General features: G+C 36.3%; 1 protein-coding gene and 1 long non-coding RNA gene across 3 annotated transcripts in view; one reads left to right on the top strand and one right to left on the bottom strand.

The window, feature by feature from the left end:
* Positions 1-10,699, top strand: part of MAP3K1 (mitogen-activated protein kinase kinase kinase 1) — an 81,645-nt gene extending 70,946 nt beyond the window's left edge. For both annotated transcript variants that reach the window (XM_060009473.1, XM_060009474.1), the window contains 8 exons: positions 38-227; positions 539-1,820; positions 2,194-2,346; positions 3,454-3,616; positions 4,760-4,891; positions 5,912-6,054; positions 6,671-6,802; positions 8,102-10,699. In XM_060009473.1, the coding sequence (XP_059865456.1) occupies positions 38-227; positions 539-1,820; positions 2,194-2,346; positions 3,454-3,616; positions 4,760-4,891; positions 5,912-6,054; positions 6,671-6,802; positions 8,102-8,251 (2,345 nt within the window). In that variant the 3' untranslated portion in view covers positions 8,252-10,699. The remainder of the gene's footprint in view (positions 1-37; positions 228-538; positions 1,821-2,193; positions 2,347-3,453; positions 3,617-4,759; positions 4,892-5,911; positions 6,055-6,670; positions 6,803-8,101) is intronic.
* Positions 1-12,997, bottom strand: part of LOC132423573 (uncharacterized) — a 55,373-nt gene that overhangs the window by 26,100 nt on the left and 16,276 nt on the right. The window contains exon 3 of the long non-coding RNA XR_009519005.2: positions 7,523-7,664. This is a non-coding gene — a long non-coding RNA (uncharacterized lncRNA). The remainder of the gene's footprint in view (positions 1-7,522; positions 7,665-12,997) is intronic.

Raw genomic sequence — 12,997 nt, 5'->3', positions numbered from 1 at the left:
CACTGTTTTTCATTTATTTTTACTTTCCTTTCTGTAGGATCCATTGGTATTGGTGGTGTTGATTATGTCTTAAATTGTATTCTTGGAAACCAAACTGAATCAAACAACTGGCAAGAACTCCTGGGCCGCCTTTGTCTCATAGATAGACTGCTGTTGGAATTTCCTGCTGAATTTTACCCTCATACTGTCAGTACTGATGTTTCACAAGCTGAGCCTGTTGAAGTCAGGTAATTTTTCTTCTGAAAATACCTTTCTTTCCTCCTTTTACCTACCCCATCCCACCGCCCCCCGCCACACCCATCCAAGAAGGACACATTTTAGATGAATGAAAGACTCAAATTACAGCACACATGTAGGTTACTGATACCTTAATATTTGATTGGCGAACACCTGAAGTCTAGGCTATTTAATTAAAAATTTTTAGATCCTTTATACTGATTTTTTTAAATGTAAAAGTTGTGAATAAGTACCATTTTATTTGTATATATTTTGCAGTAATTTTAATTTGTTTCATAATTGAATGTGTTTTTTCTTTCAGGTATAAGAAGCTGCTGTCCCTCTTAACCTTTGCTTTGCAGTCCATTGATAATTCCCACTCAATGGTTGGTAAACTCTCCAGAAGGATATATTTGAGTTCTGCAAGAATGGTTACTGCAGTACCCCATGTATTTTCAAAACTGTTAGAAATGCTGAATGTTTCCAGTTCTACTCATTTTACCAGGATGCGTCGTCGTTTGATGGCTATTGCAGATGAGGTGGAAATTGCTGAGGCCATCCAGCTGGGCATAGAAGACACTTTGGATGGTCGACATGACAGCTTTTTGAAGGCATCAGTCCCTAACAGCTGTCCAGAAGCCACAGAGAACAGTTCCTTTGAGCGCACAGACCATTTAGAGAAAACTGGAAAAGGATTGTGTGCTACAAAATTGAGTGCCAGTTCAGAGGACATTTCTGACCGACTGGCCAGCATTTCAGTAGGACTTCCTAGTTCAACAACAATGGAGCAGCCAAAGCCAATGGTTCAAACAAAAGGCAGACCCCACAGTCAGTGTTTGAACTCCTCTCCTTTATCTCATCATTCCCAGCTAATGTTCCCAGCCTTGTCAAGCCCTTCTTCATCTGCCCCATCTGTACCACCTGGCACCGTAACAGATGTCTCTAAGCACAGACCTCAGGGGTTTGTTCCCTGCAAAATACCTTCTGCATCTCCTCAAACACAGCGCAAGTTTTCTCTACAGTTCCAGAGAAACTGTTCTGAAAACAAAGACTCAGATAAACTTTCCCCAATCTTTACTCAGTCAAGACCCCTGCCCTCCAGTAATATACACAGGCCAAAGCCATCTCGACCTACCCCAAGTAATACAAGTAAACAGGGAGATGCCTTAAAAAATAGCATGACACTTGATTTGAACAGTAGTTCCAAACGTGATGACGGCTTTGGCAGCAGCAGCAATAGCAGTAATGCTGTTATACCTAGTGACGAGACAGTGTTCACCCCAGTAGAGGAGAAATGCAGATTAGATGTCAATACAGAGCTCAACTCCAGTATTGAGGACCTTCTTGAAGCATCTATGCCTTCAAGTGACACAACAGTAACTTTTAAGTCAGAAGTTGCTGTGCTGTCTCCTGAAAAGGATGAAAATGATGATACCTACAAAGATGATATGAATCATAATCAGAAGTGCAAAGAAAAAATGGAAGCTGAAGAAGAAGAAGCTTTAGCGATTGCCATGGCAATGTCAGCATCTCAGGATGCCCTCCCCCTAGTTCCTCAACTACAGGTTGAAAATGGAGATGACATCATCATCATTCAACAAGATGTAAGTATAGTCTTTAAAAGGTTAGAGAGTTTCCTCGGGCCGTGCTAAAATAAAACTAATTCAGAAATGCAGCTTTTAACATGAGTTAACTGTTAGAAGCAGAGTTTTCACATAGAATTAATTATACAACAATTTTTGTATCATTATTTGAACAGAAATACTCATTGCCTATTTCAGAGGCCCTTCTGGTTGATTCTACAGTGGTGATCACATGCGTTTGACATTGGTCACCAACACTGTCCACTCAGAGGTCAAGTTTATAGGTGATTTGGGGAAGCCAGACTGAACAAGAGTAATATTTTGCCAGGCTGATTTCACAAACTCTTACTCTTTTAACTTAACAGTAAAAGGATTGCTCTCATTTAATATGCAGACACCAGAGACTCTACCAGGACATACCAAAGCAAAACAACCTTATAGAGAAGACACTGAATGGCTGAAAGGTCAGCAAATAGGCCTTGGAGCATTTTCTTCTTGTTATCAGGCTCAAGATGTGGGAACTGGAACTTTAATGGCTGTTAAACAGGTAAATATCTAGTGAGCTTATAAATGATTACAATTATAAAAGTGAAAAGTGAGCAAATAAAGGATATATCCCCATATGTATATATTTTAGTTTTTAAAGTTTTCAGAAACCTAAATTTCTTTTTTTAAAGTATTCTATTTATTTATTATTAATTTTTTTGCTGCGCTGGTTCTTAGTTGCAGCATGCGGGATCTTCATTGCGGCACGTGGGCCTCTCTCTAGTTGTGGCTTGCAGGTTTTCTGTCTCTAGTTGTGGCACGCAGCCTCTCTCGTTGAGGCATGCGGGCTCAGTAGTTGTGGCGTGAGGGCTTAGTTCCCTGACCACGGATCAAACCCACGTCCCCTGCATTGGAAGGCAGATTCCTTACGACTGGACCACCAGGGAAGTCCTGAGAAACCTAAATTTTGAAGTAGATGTTGCCACAGCACCAAAGGTATCATGAGTTCTATTTGAAAGTTGAAGCGTGATTATTGTCATGGTTCATCAAGATGAAACATCAGGATGGGCCCTATAAAGGTTGCAGTTTTTGTTTGCACTTTTTAATATTTATTAGAGGTATGGTTTTATACTCCCTTCAGCAAAGTTACTGGTGCAATGTCATCTTGGGATTTCTGTGGTTTACTTTTTATAATGAGCATGCTTATCAAGATACGACAATAGTTGGGAACTCCCTTGTGGTCCAGTGGTTAGGACTCGGCGCTCTCACTGCTGGGGCCCGGGTTCAGTCCCTGGTCGGGGAACTAAGATCCCACAAGCCTCATGGCGAGGCCATAGTAAAGTTTTCATGTTTAAGTCATGTTGGTTCTTATGATTGGGCTTTTCTCATTTTTTTAGTCTGCCTTCAGACAGTTTGGAAAGATTGGTTATGTCTCAGTCTTCTTTCATCTCCTGATTTTTTACTGCTGCTTGTTAGATTCTTATTATTTAAAAGAGTTTGATTTGGTTTTTTTATAAAGTATCTACATTGCATCCATGAGCATAAATGCCTTCTACTATTGATATATAAGTTAATTTGGGTTTGTCCATTTTAGATTAGATTGTTAGTGAAAATTATAAATAGAAATTCATCAGAATTCAAAACTTTGTAAACATGTTTACTGAAATAGGTGACGTATGTCAGAAATACATCTTCTGAGCAAGAAGAAGTAGTAGAAGCATTAAGGGAGGAGATAAGAATGATGAGCCATCTGAATCATCCAAACATCATTAGGATGTTGGGAGCCACATGTGAGAAGAGCAATTATAATCTCTTCATTGAATGGATGGCAGGTATGTTCATGTTTTAAATTACAAATAGTGATACATAGATTTAACTTTTGCTTGATATTAAATTTAGGAAAAACCGTTTAATGAACACTTATTTTTATTAAATAGTTCAGATTCCTAAAAGTAAATTGCCTCAACATAGTAGTATGAACTGTAAATAGTTTGTCTTTCATTTAAATATAAATAAAATATTCATTACCTCTAACTTTTAAACTTTTTCAGTGTGTCTTTTAAAATGATTGTGTACCATTGTTTTATAGGAATAATTTTTTTAAACCTGCCATGGTAAGATCCGTATTTGTCCAGTTGGCCATCATTAATAGGACAGGTTTAGGAAATATTTTAACATAACAATATAAAAATAAAATTAGTTAAGATATAGCTTTAAAAACTAACAGGTAAACTAGCACTGAAGCGTAAAGTTGAACCTTGTCATCTACTTGAACAAATAGAGACTGAGTTTTATTTTGTATTATACCGTATATACAGTAAAATAAATGACTTGGGACGTAATGAATACACAAGCACTTGGTTTCTTATTTTTTTGTGTTTGAAGAGTGTATTTCTATTTACAAATCAGTTCTTTAGTACATTCTCTGATGTTGGTTGTTACCTGGGTTGATGGTTGTATATAGGTTGACTATTATAAACAATTTTAGATGAGGCTTATTGAGTTTGTGACTTGTCCTAGGTCAGAGCTGGTAAACAGTAGGATATGAAGCCTAACTCTGGGTCTTCTGGCTCCTCCCATTCTTTTTACCTTCTGTTAAATAACATGTTACCACTGTTTACTTACATCATTAAGAAAGAGATTTTATATATCTTGGTCAAAAAGACAGAGAGGTGAATTGTACATAAGAGGAATAGTTCCATCCAAAATTGTTAACTTTTAAAGCTTTCTGAAATCTTGACCTTCCAGAAAACCAGTTAATGAGGGTTCCATGAAAATGTCTCCTAATTGATAGGTTTTAAGATTACTGGAATGTGTTAGTTTTTAAACCAGTTTCACTTCTGAAGCAGATGATAAATTTAATATTTCAAATGTGAATGTGAGCTCATGCAGTGCAAGCTTATGTAACCAAAGTGTAATGAACAATTTTAATTTTGGCTTAAGTTTATGACAAATTATTATTATTACATGTTTAGGGGGATCTGTGGCTCATTTGCTCAGTAAATATGGAGCCTTCAAGGAATCAGTAGTTATTAACTATACTGAACAATTACTTCGTGGCCTTTCATATCTCCATGAAAACCAGATCATTCACAGAGATGTCAAAGGTAGGAATTCTTTTAATTATTATCTTCTTTTTATCAATAAGCAGAAAACAAATGTAATTTTAAAACTTAGACCTTTGTTGATAGTTTCTAACTTGAAATCAACTATGGGATTGTTTCTCCTGAGTAACTCAGATCACTAGAATTATCATAAGTGAAAGGAACTTTTCAGGGTAATATATTCTGCCTTCCTTAGGCTGAGACTTTTTCCACAGTCTTACTGCTAATTGATGGCAAACCAAGTACCGAATCCAGGTCTCTGATTCCCCTGTCTTGGTCTCATGATGTACTTACTGCCTCCCCAAAGGTTCCTATTCCTGGCTTTATTTAAAATAACTGGGATACTGTAAACTCCTTTTAAGAAAAATCCTCTCGAATCTTTTGCAGTTTGGTTTATTAAAGAGCAACTTCGGGGAATTCCCTGGTAGTCTAGGTTAGGACTCCATGCTTTCACTGCCGGGGTGCAGGTTCGATCCCTGGTCAGGGAACTAAGATCCTGCAAGCTGCGTGGCCAAAAAAAGAGAGCAACTTTGGTTTTCTGACATGAATGCCTTTAGGATTTGATATAACACATTCAAGTAATTTTATAACATTAATTTTTTTAAGCTATAATTATGAAATTACAGTATAAAGTCTGAATTGGGCTAGGTCAGTATGTTTCAACAGAGCTTTGTCTCAAAGTGTAAACTACACTAAAATTGGAACTTTGAGTAAAGATTTTGCTAAGAATCATTATATTAAAGGTTTAACACTTACTATTTAAAAGTTTTACGAAATCTCTGCTTTTGTTCCTTATGCCTTGATGCTTTGTCTGATTTTCCCTCTGAGGCTTTGGATTTTTTTTACACTGCAGAGACCTATGTGCCTTTACGAATGAAGTGAATTGAGAGGAAGAGTAGATTTCTCTGACACACAGTCTACTTTCTTTTGTCATTATCCTATTTCATTAGTAGTATTTTACTGAGTTTTTAATCTGTTCTTTTGTTTTTAACATATAAGGTCATTTGCTGTTTTTGTTGACAGGTGCCAATTTGCTAATTGACAGCACAGGTCAGAGACTGAGAATTGCTGATTTTGGAGCTGCAGCCAGGTTGGCATCAAAAGGAACTGGTGCAGGAGAGTTTCAGGGACAATTATTGGGGACAATTGCATTTATGGCACCTGAGGTGAGAAGCAGCTTTGAGTGTGATGAAAAAAAATATTTTGGAGTTCTGTGTGACAGCATTACACCAAATAATTTTGCAGTGTTATCCACTGTGTGACTACTAATTAGAAGTCCACGGCCCTAAAACTAAGATCTTAATGATATCCTTGATTTCAGACCCTTCATCCCTGCCTTTCCATAGCCTTTAAGCAAATCTATTAAAACCTATTTCTAACAAAGAATTATTCGGTAATTTATAGTAGTTGTTTTCTAGTAAACCCAAGGTGCATAATTGCTCTTCTGAACTCGGCCTCTTCTGTTATGTTCAGAACTCTTCACGTTCATATGTAGTGATAATTGGTTGTCCTCTTGCTCTGTAGTTTACTACGCGTACTGAGGCAGCTTTGAAATTCTATGATATGCCTCTCCTTCAGAACCTCACAATTCTCCAAAATATTTTTGTCCCACATAGAGATTGAGCATGTTAATGAAATAAATGAGACATCAGGTAGTCTGTGGAATTGTTCTTTGTACATTGTTTTGCTCTGAAGTAAAAAAACCAGAATCCATAACTACAGAATGGCTTTCTCTTTTTCTAATGAGTCATATTTCCAAATTAACTCTCTGCTTTATTTTAGGTCCTAAGAGGTCAGCAGTATGGTAGGAGCTGTGATGTATGGAGTGTTGGCTGTGCTATTATAGAAATGGCTTGTGCTAAACCACCTTGGAATGCAGAAAAACACTCCAATCATCTTGCTTTGATATTTAAGGTAATCATGAGATAAAAATTACTTCTTTCTGCTAAAATTGGCAGAAGGCAAATTTTCATGGGTTCTCCTTCCCTATCAATCTAATGTGAAGGCATATCTTCTTTGAAATAAATGTATGTGTATATATCTCCAGGAATTGATATGGTGTGGTGAATGTTGGCAGCATGAACAGTCAGTTCTCATTATTCACGGTAATCATGCTCTATCAAGTCACTGAGAACACTGAATTAGCAAATACTGAATCATTGCTCCTGGGTGAAATATGTACATATATATATGTATATGTATATATATATATACACACACACACACACACACACGCACACCAAACTTTTAAATTAAAATACTTGAAGCTCTTTATGTATTGTACTGTCACAAATTTTTTAATCTGTTATTTCCTGTATTTAAAAAATTCACACCTAAGTCAGAGGCCAAGGCTGTTCTACCTTTCTGACAACTTCCAAATCCATTCTCTCTACTTCCACCAGAGAATAATGTAATGTTTGAGATTTTTAGCATTTGAGTTGCACATGTGCTCATTTAAAAGCTTGGGCTTTGTAGTTATACAGACCTGGGCCCAAACCCTGGTTCCATCCTTTAACAGCCATGTGACTTATTCTGTCTACTGTCCGTTTTCTTGTTTATAAAATGGGTGTAATAATAGCACCTCCTTGATGAATTATTTATATTACATCATATTATGAGGATAAACAGAATTACCTCTGGGCCTGAGAGTAAAGCACTTAAAACACACAGTCTGTGCAGAGTGGGTAGTATTAGTCCTCCGAGCTGATCCCCAGCGCCTCTCCCCTGCTGTAATCTTCTCCAGGTCTCCCCATGCTTATATAACTTCCTCAGTCACCTGAAAATAAAAAATCAGTGCAGTTGTGTTTCTGATATACTAAATTGACTGACCAGGTTTAGTCTTACTTACTCTGAATAGCTCTCTGTGCTGAAAAAAACAAAAAATGTGCAATGAAGGAAGGAGGACAAACCATTTTGGAGAGTATGAGGAAAGCAGAATTGATTTGAGTGACTATTTCACCTGCCTCATCATTGTGATGCACTTCGCCTTGTTCATTTGAGACAATAAAGAGAACTGTAGCTCCATCTGATCAGCATGTATTTGGTCAAATTCATGAGTTTTTCCATAGACACCGTGTTAGCAAAAAGTCCACCCACTTTTAATTCTTCTATGTATAGGATGCATATATAGAGGTTATGAAATATATGCACGTGTACTTCTGTATCAGAAGCTCCAGCTGTGGAGAACTTTAACCCTAGTGTTTTCTCTTACAGATTGCCAGTGCAACTACTGCTCCATCAATCCCTTCACATTTGTCTCCTGGTTTACGAGATGTGGCTCTTCGCTGTTTAGAACTTCAACCTCAGGACAGACCTCCATCAAGAGAGCTACTGAAGCATCCAGTCTTCCGTACTACATGGTAGCCAATTATACAAATAAACTGTAATGGAGACAGGATGCTCAACAAGAGAAAAAACTTTTGTGGGGAACCACATTGATAATCTGCTGGCCTTCATGCCACTGAACAGCTATGAACAAGATCAGTGGGGAACCCTTACCTAAGTATGTGATTGACAAATCATGATTTGTACCTAAGCTTAGTATGCAAAAGTCCACAATTTGTGCAGAAACTGTAAACTGTGCCTTTCAAAGAACTGGCCCTAGGTAAACAGGAAAGCAATGAAGTTTGCATGATTAATTAACAGAAGCATAATTTTTTGGAGCACTTTTTCAGCAATATTAGCAGCTGAGGGGCTCAGGATCTGTTTTAATGTTTCAGTTATTCTTCCATTTCATATTGTGATCACAAGCAGGGGGTTCTGCAGTTCGTTTTTTTGTTTTTTTTTTTTTGGTCACTGGCTATAAAAATCAGTATCTGCCTCTTTTAGGTCAGAATATGCTATAAGTAGCAGTAAATATATTTTTAAAAGTTGATAACTTCTTTATGACCCACAATTGACCTTTATCTTTTTAAATGCCTGGGCAATTGTGGTTCATTGTGCATTTTACTGTTGGCCCATTCATTTCGTTTTTGGAAATTATGGTTCTATATTTTCATTTCACCTTCATTTATGTTTAATATTCAGGGAAAGGTGATCTTTTCAAACCACAAAAAAAAAAAAGAACTAGATGTGAACCAGAGTTTATTAAATATCTTGCTATTGCAAGAGTTTTTTAAAATATAGATGCAATTTTGTTTGTTTTTAAAATTGGAATATGATAAAATACTACCTTCATTGAGTCAGTCACTGCTCTTCTTATGCAGGTTAAATATAAATTAAGTGAAAATCAACTGTTCTCTGTGATGCAGCTCACAACCAAGATCAAGATGACCTTGAAATGTATTTGAATTTTTTTAATGTATCGGTTTCTTTTGTAGGAAACTTCACACCATTTAAGTCTTACTCTGTATGTAATTATCCATCATGCATCATCACCACTGATAACAACATTAACTGCTGTTTTCCTTCTACCATGCATTATCTCTTTATAGTAGGCCTGGCTGATAGATAGATAGATAAAGAAAAATTAACTTACTCAACTACGAATGAGTGTTTCTAAACAATAAATTTGCTTTGAACTTGGAAAATGTGTTCAGAAAGATAAGTGAAACAATTTCATTTACACACTAATTCCTTGGATTTTGCACAGTTATCTAATGGTTTTTGTCTAAACTGAATTCAGATGCATGGAATCCTGAAGGAAAATGGCAGCTCTTTTACCCTTTTTTCTGTGAGTCTTTTAAATTAAGTACTGATTAAGTATTTAATACAGCTTTTTGAGATGTTAAGTTTTAACTCTTCAGAAGCCAGTTGAATTGTTGCAGAGTTAAATAAAATTGGTTATTCTCAAAGACTCAGGATAAGCTAAATAAGCTATATAGAGTACATTTTAAATGTACAACACAAATTGGAAGTAAAATAAGTTACAAGATAAGTTTACAGGGATATATTGCATATAATTTTTAAAAGGCAGTTTTTTTATATGAATGTGTTTCTTAGTGAAATTTTACATTCCTTTGGTTGGAAGATTGGCAATATTTGAAGAGTTAAACATAGTACAGAAATGTGAAGTTTGGTAGCTCTAAATGTGTTGTATTTTCTTTCTTTTTTTTTTTGACTACTTAGAATTTTCACAGTTCTAATAAGATTGTTTCCAAGTCTCTCATGTGCAAGCTTTAAAGGATGCACTCTTGCCATTTTATGTACTGGAAGATCATTGGTCAGATTAATACTGTGTCTGACAGAGATGTAAACTGTATAAACTGAGGAACCTCAGCTAATCAGTATTACTTTGTAGATCACCATGCCCACCACATTTCAAACTCAGACTGCCTCTAGATGTCAGAAATCCATTGTTTGAGTTTGTTTGCAGTTCCCTCAGCTTGCTGGTAATTGTGGTGTTTTGTTTTTTGTTTTGTTTTCAATGCAAATGTGATGTAATATTCTTATTTTCTTTGGATCAAAGCTGGACTGAAAATTGTAATGTGTAATTATTTTTGTGTTCTTAATGTTATTTGGTACTCAAGTTGTAAATAACGTCTACTGCTGTTTATTCCAGTTTCTACTACCTCAGGTGTCCTATAGATTTTTCTTCTACCAAAGTTCACTTTCACAATGAAATTATATTTGCTGTATGACTATGATTCCTAAGACTTCCAGGGCTTAAGGGCTAACTTCTATTAGCACCTTACTGTGTAAGCAAATGTTACAAAAAAAATCTCTGGGTTAAGATAATTTGGCTTAAATGTATCCTTTGTTATTTTAAATATATCAAGATATTTTAATTAAAATTTTTACCCCATTGAACCACTTTTATAGTATTTGTACCTATTTTGGTGTTTTGTCTTTATAGTAAATAAAAGTTTTTGAACAAAGGTTGTTATTTTTATTTATTTTGAAATAATTTCATACTGACAAAAAAGTCCTAAGAACACCACAAAGTGCTCCCATGTATACCATTCACCCAAAAGCCCCATTCAGATTTTGCCAGCAGCCCAGTTATATCCTTTATAGCAAAAGGATCCAAACCAAGATCAGCTTTGCTCTTGGTTATGTTTCTTGAGTCCCATTCAATCCAGAACCATTCCTTATGCCTTCCTTGACCCTGACGACCTTAATTTACTGTTTTATAGAAGTCCCTCAATTTGCATTTGGTGATTCCTCATGATTCAATTCAGAGTGTGCATTTGTGACAGGAATATCTCAGAGATGATGGTGCAGGCAGTGTTCTTTTCAGTGTCTCCTATCCGGAGGTATACAAGGTCAGTTTGTCCCATTGCTGGTGATACAAACTGTGATCATCTGAGAAGGCTTTGCCACTGTAAAGTTACTCTTTCCCTTTATAATTAATATCTACCTTTATATTAAATATTTTGTGGAGGTGACACTTTGAGGCTACATAAATAGCTTGTTATTCATCCAACTTTAGCTCTCTGCTCTTAACTTCCTTGCCTGAATTATTACTCTGATGGTTGCCAGACACTGGTTTTCTGGTTCCTGCACTCCTTCTGTATTCTGTTAATGGGCATTTTTCTATAAGGAAGACCTTTCTCTTCTTTGTTATTCATATATATCAAAATGGGTTTGTGGATTCCTATTCAGTGAGATAAAATCCATTACTGTCATCACATATTTCCTCAAATTGTCACATTTAGCCATTGGGAGCCTCTCAGAGCTAGCTTCTCTATGGACTGACAAGCCACCATTATTCTTTGAACACTTCTATACTTTCAGACCCATATCGTGAGTTTGGTTCATCCCTGGGATCAGCCATTTTTCCAAAGAGCCCTGACTGGTATTTAAAAACTGGGTGCTAGATACACTCATTACTCCTGGGTATCACTGCTCCCAGGCCCTCTTGGTAGACAAAGCTAGAACATATGTTTTTTTGCATACGTATGCAAAATACATATATATATATACCTACCCATACACACACATAAACCATGAGTTCACACTAACCTTTCCATTTCAATATACCACCATCCAGGTTCATTCAAGCTTTCCCTCTTTCCATATTTGTAACTCCTTTTCTGGACAGTAAGAAACCTGGCTCCCATTTGCCTCAATAAGTTGACTGACTTGCTCAAGCTCTCCACCCACCCATGTAACCCATCTTCTGATCCCCGTTAGGCTGCCACCTCAGTCGGCTGCCTTCTCTGCATGGGCCCCAACCCCTGCTGGACTGCCCTTGTTCCAGCTTACCTAAAGCCAGACATATACGTATGTATACTTTATTTTTTAGGGCAGTTTTAGGTTCACAACAAAATGGAGCAGAAGATTCAGGGATTTCCCCTGCAACTCCTGGCCTCACATACTGCACAGCCTACCCCACTATCAACACTGAAGGGCTTTTTGACAAAATAAAGGAAAGCTTTATTTAAAATTGTTCTTTAAAAAAAAAAATTAACTGAAAATTATACCTTTTTTTAAAAAATCTTATGTGGTTTGACATGTTATATACTTGCACATAACTACTACTACTGTTTCCAGACAGCACAGATTAAACTTAATTGATCCTGTTCATATAACTCTTTTTATATCAGACATAAAAAAAGCATAAAAACCATCCTCTTATGTTAAACTGTTGGCAATAGGAATAAAGATTTATTCAACAGCTACTATTTGTCAGGCATACTTTACAACACAGTGATTATACTCCATTTCACAAATGAGGAAATAAGGCAATTTCAATCATTCTGCAATTCAGGCTGTACCAAGGAACTCACTTGGCCTACGCCAGAGTTTTACTCTTAGATTGTACCTTGTGGTTGTGTGTTACTGTTTTCTACTTTCATCCTTCGTATTTCTGCTCAGTAGTTGTTTCTCACATGATCACCCTGCAAGATGGGTAATGTCACTGAAAACTGTGAGTTCAGAAACTATCTTGTGTCTCTACATTTGTTTTAAACTTTCTGTATAACGTGATTTAAAATGTACACCTTTTAAATAGGCTCTGGATATTTTCCCTAAAGGGCACACTTCAGTCATTTCAGGAAAATATTAACTTTGAGAAAAGCTTTCTGTTTCAGAGGAATTAATAAATTAGTTCTCTTCCTTGATTTTACTTCAATGATATTAACAGTTTTACAAAATGACCAAATCTGCAGGTTAGATGGAATCTAGAAAAATGTTGGGGTATCATGCCCACATGGAAATGCCAATGAA

The sequence above is a fragment of the Delphinus delphis genome, chromosome 3 (assembly GCF_949987515.2).
Source record: "Delphinus delphis chromosome 3, mDelDel1.2, whole genome shotgun sequence".
Taxonomy (NCBI): domain Eukaryota; kingdom Metazoa; phylum Chordata; class Mammalia; order Artiodactyla; family Delphinidae; genus Delphinus; species Delphinus delphis.
Note: the sequence above shows the minus strand (reverse complement) of the source record. Positions and strands in the feature narration are given on the sequence as shown.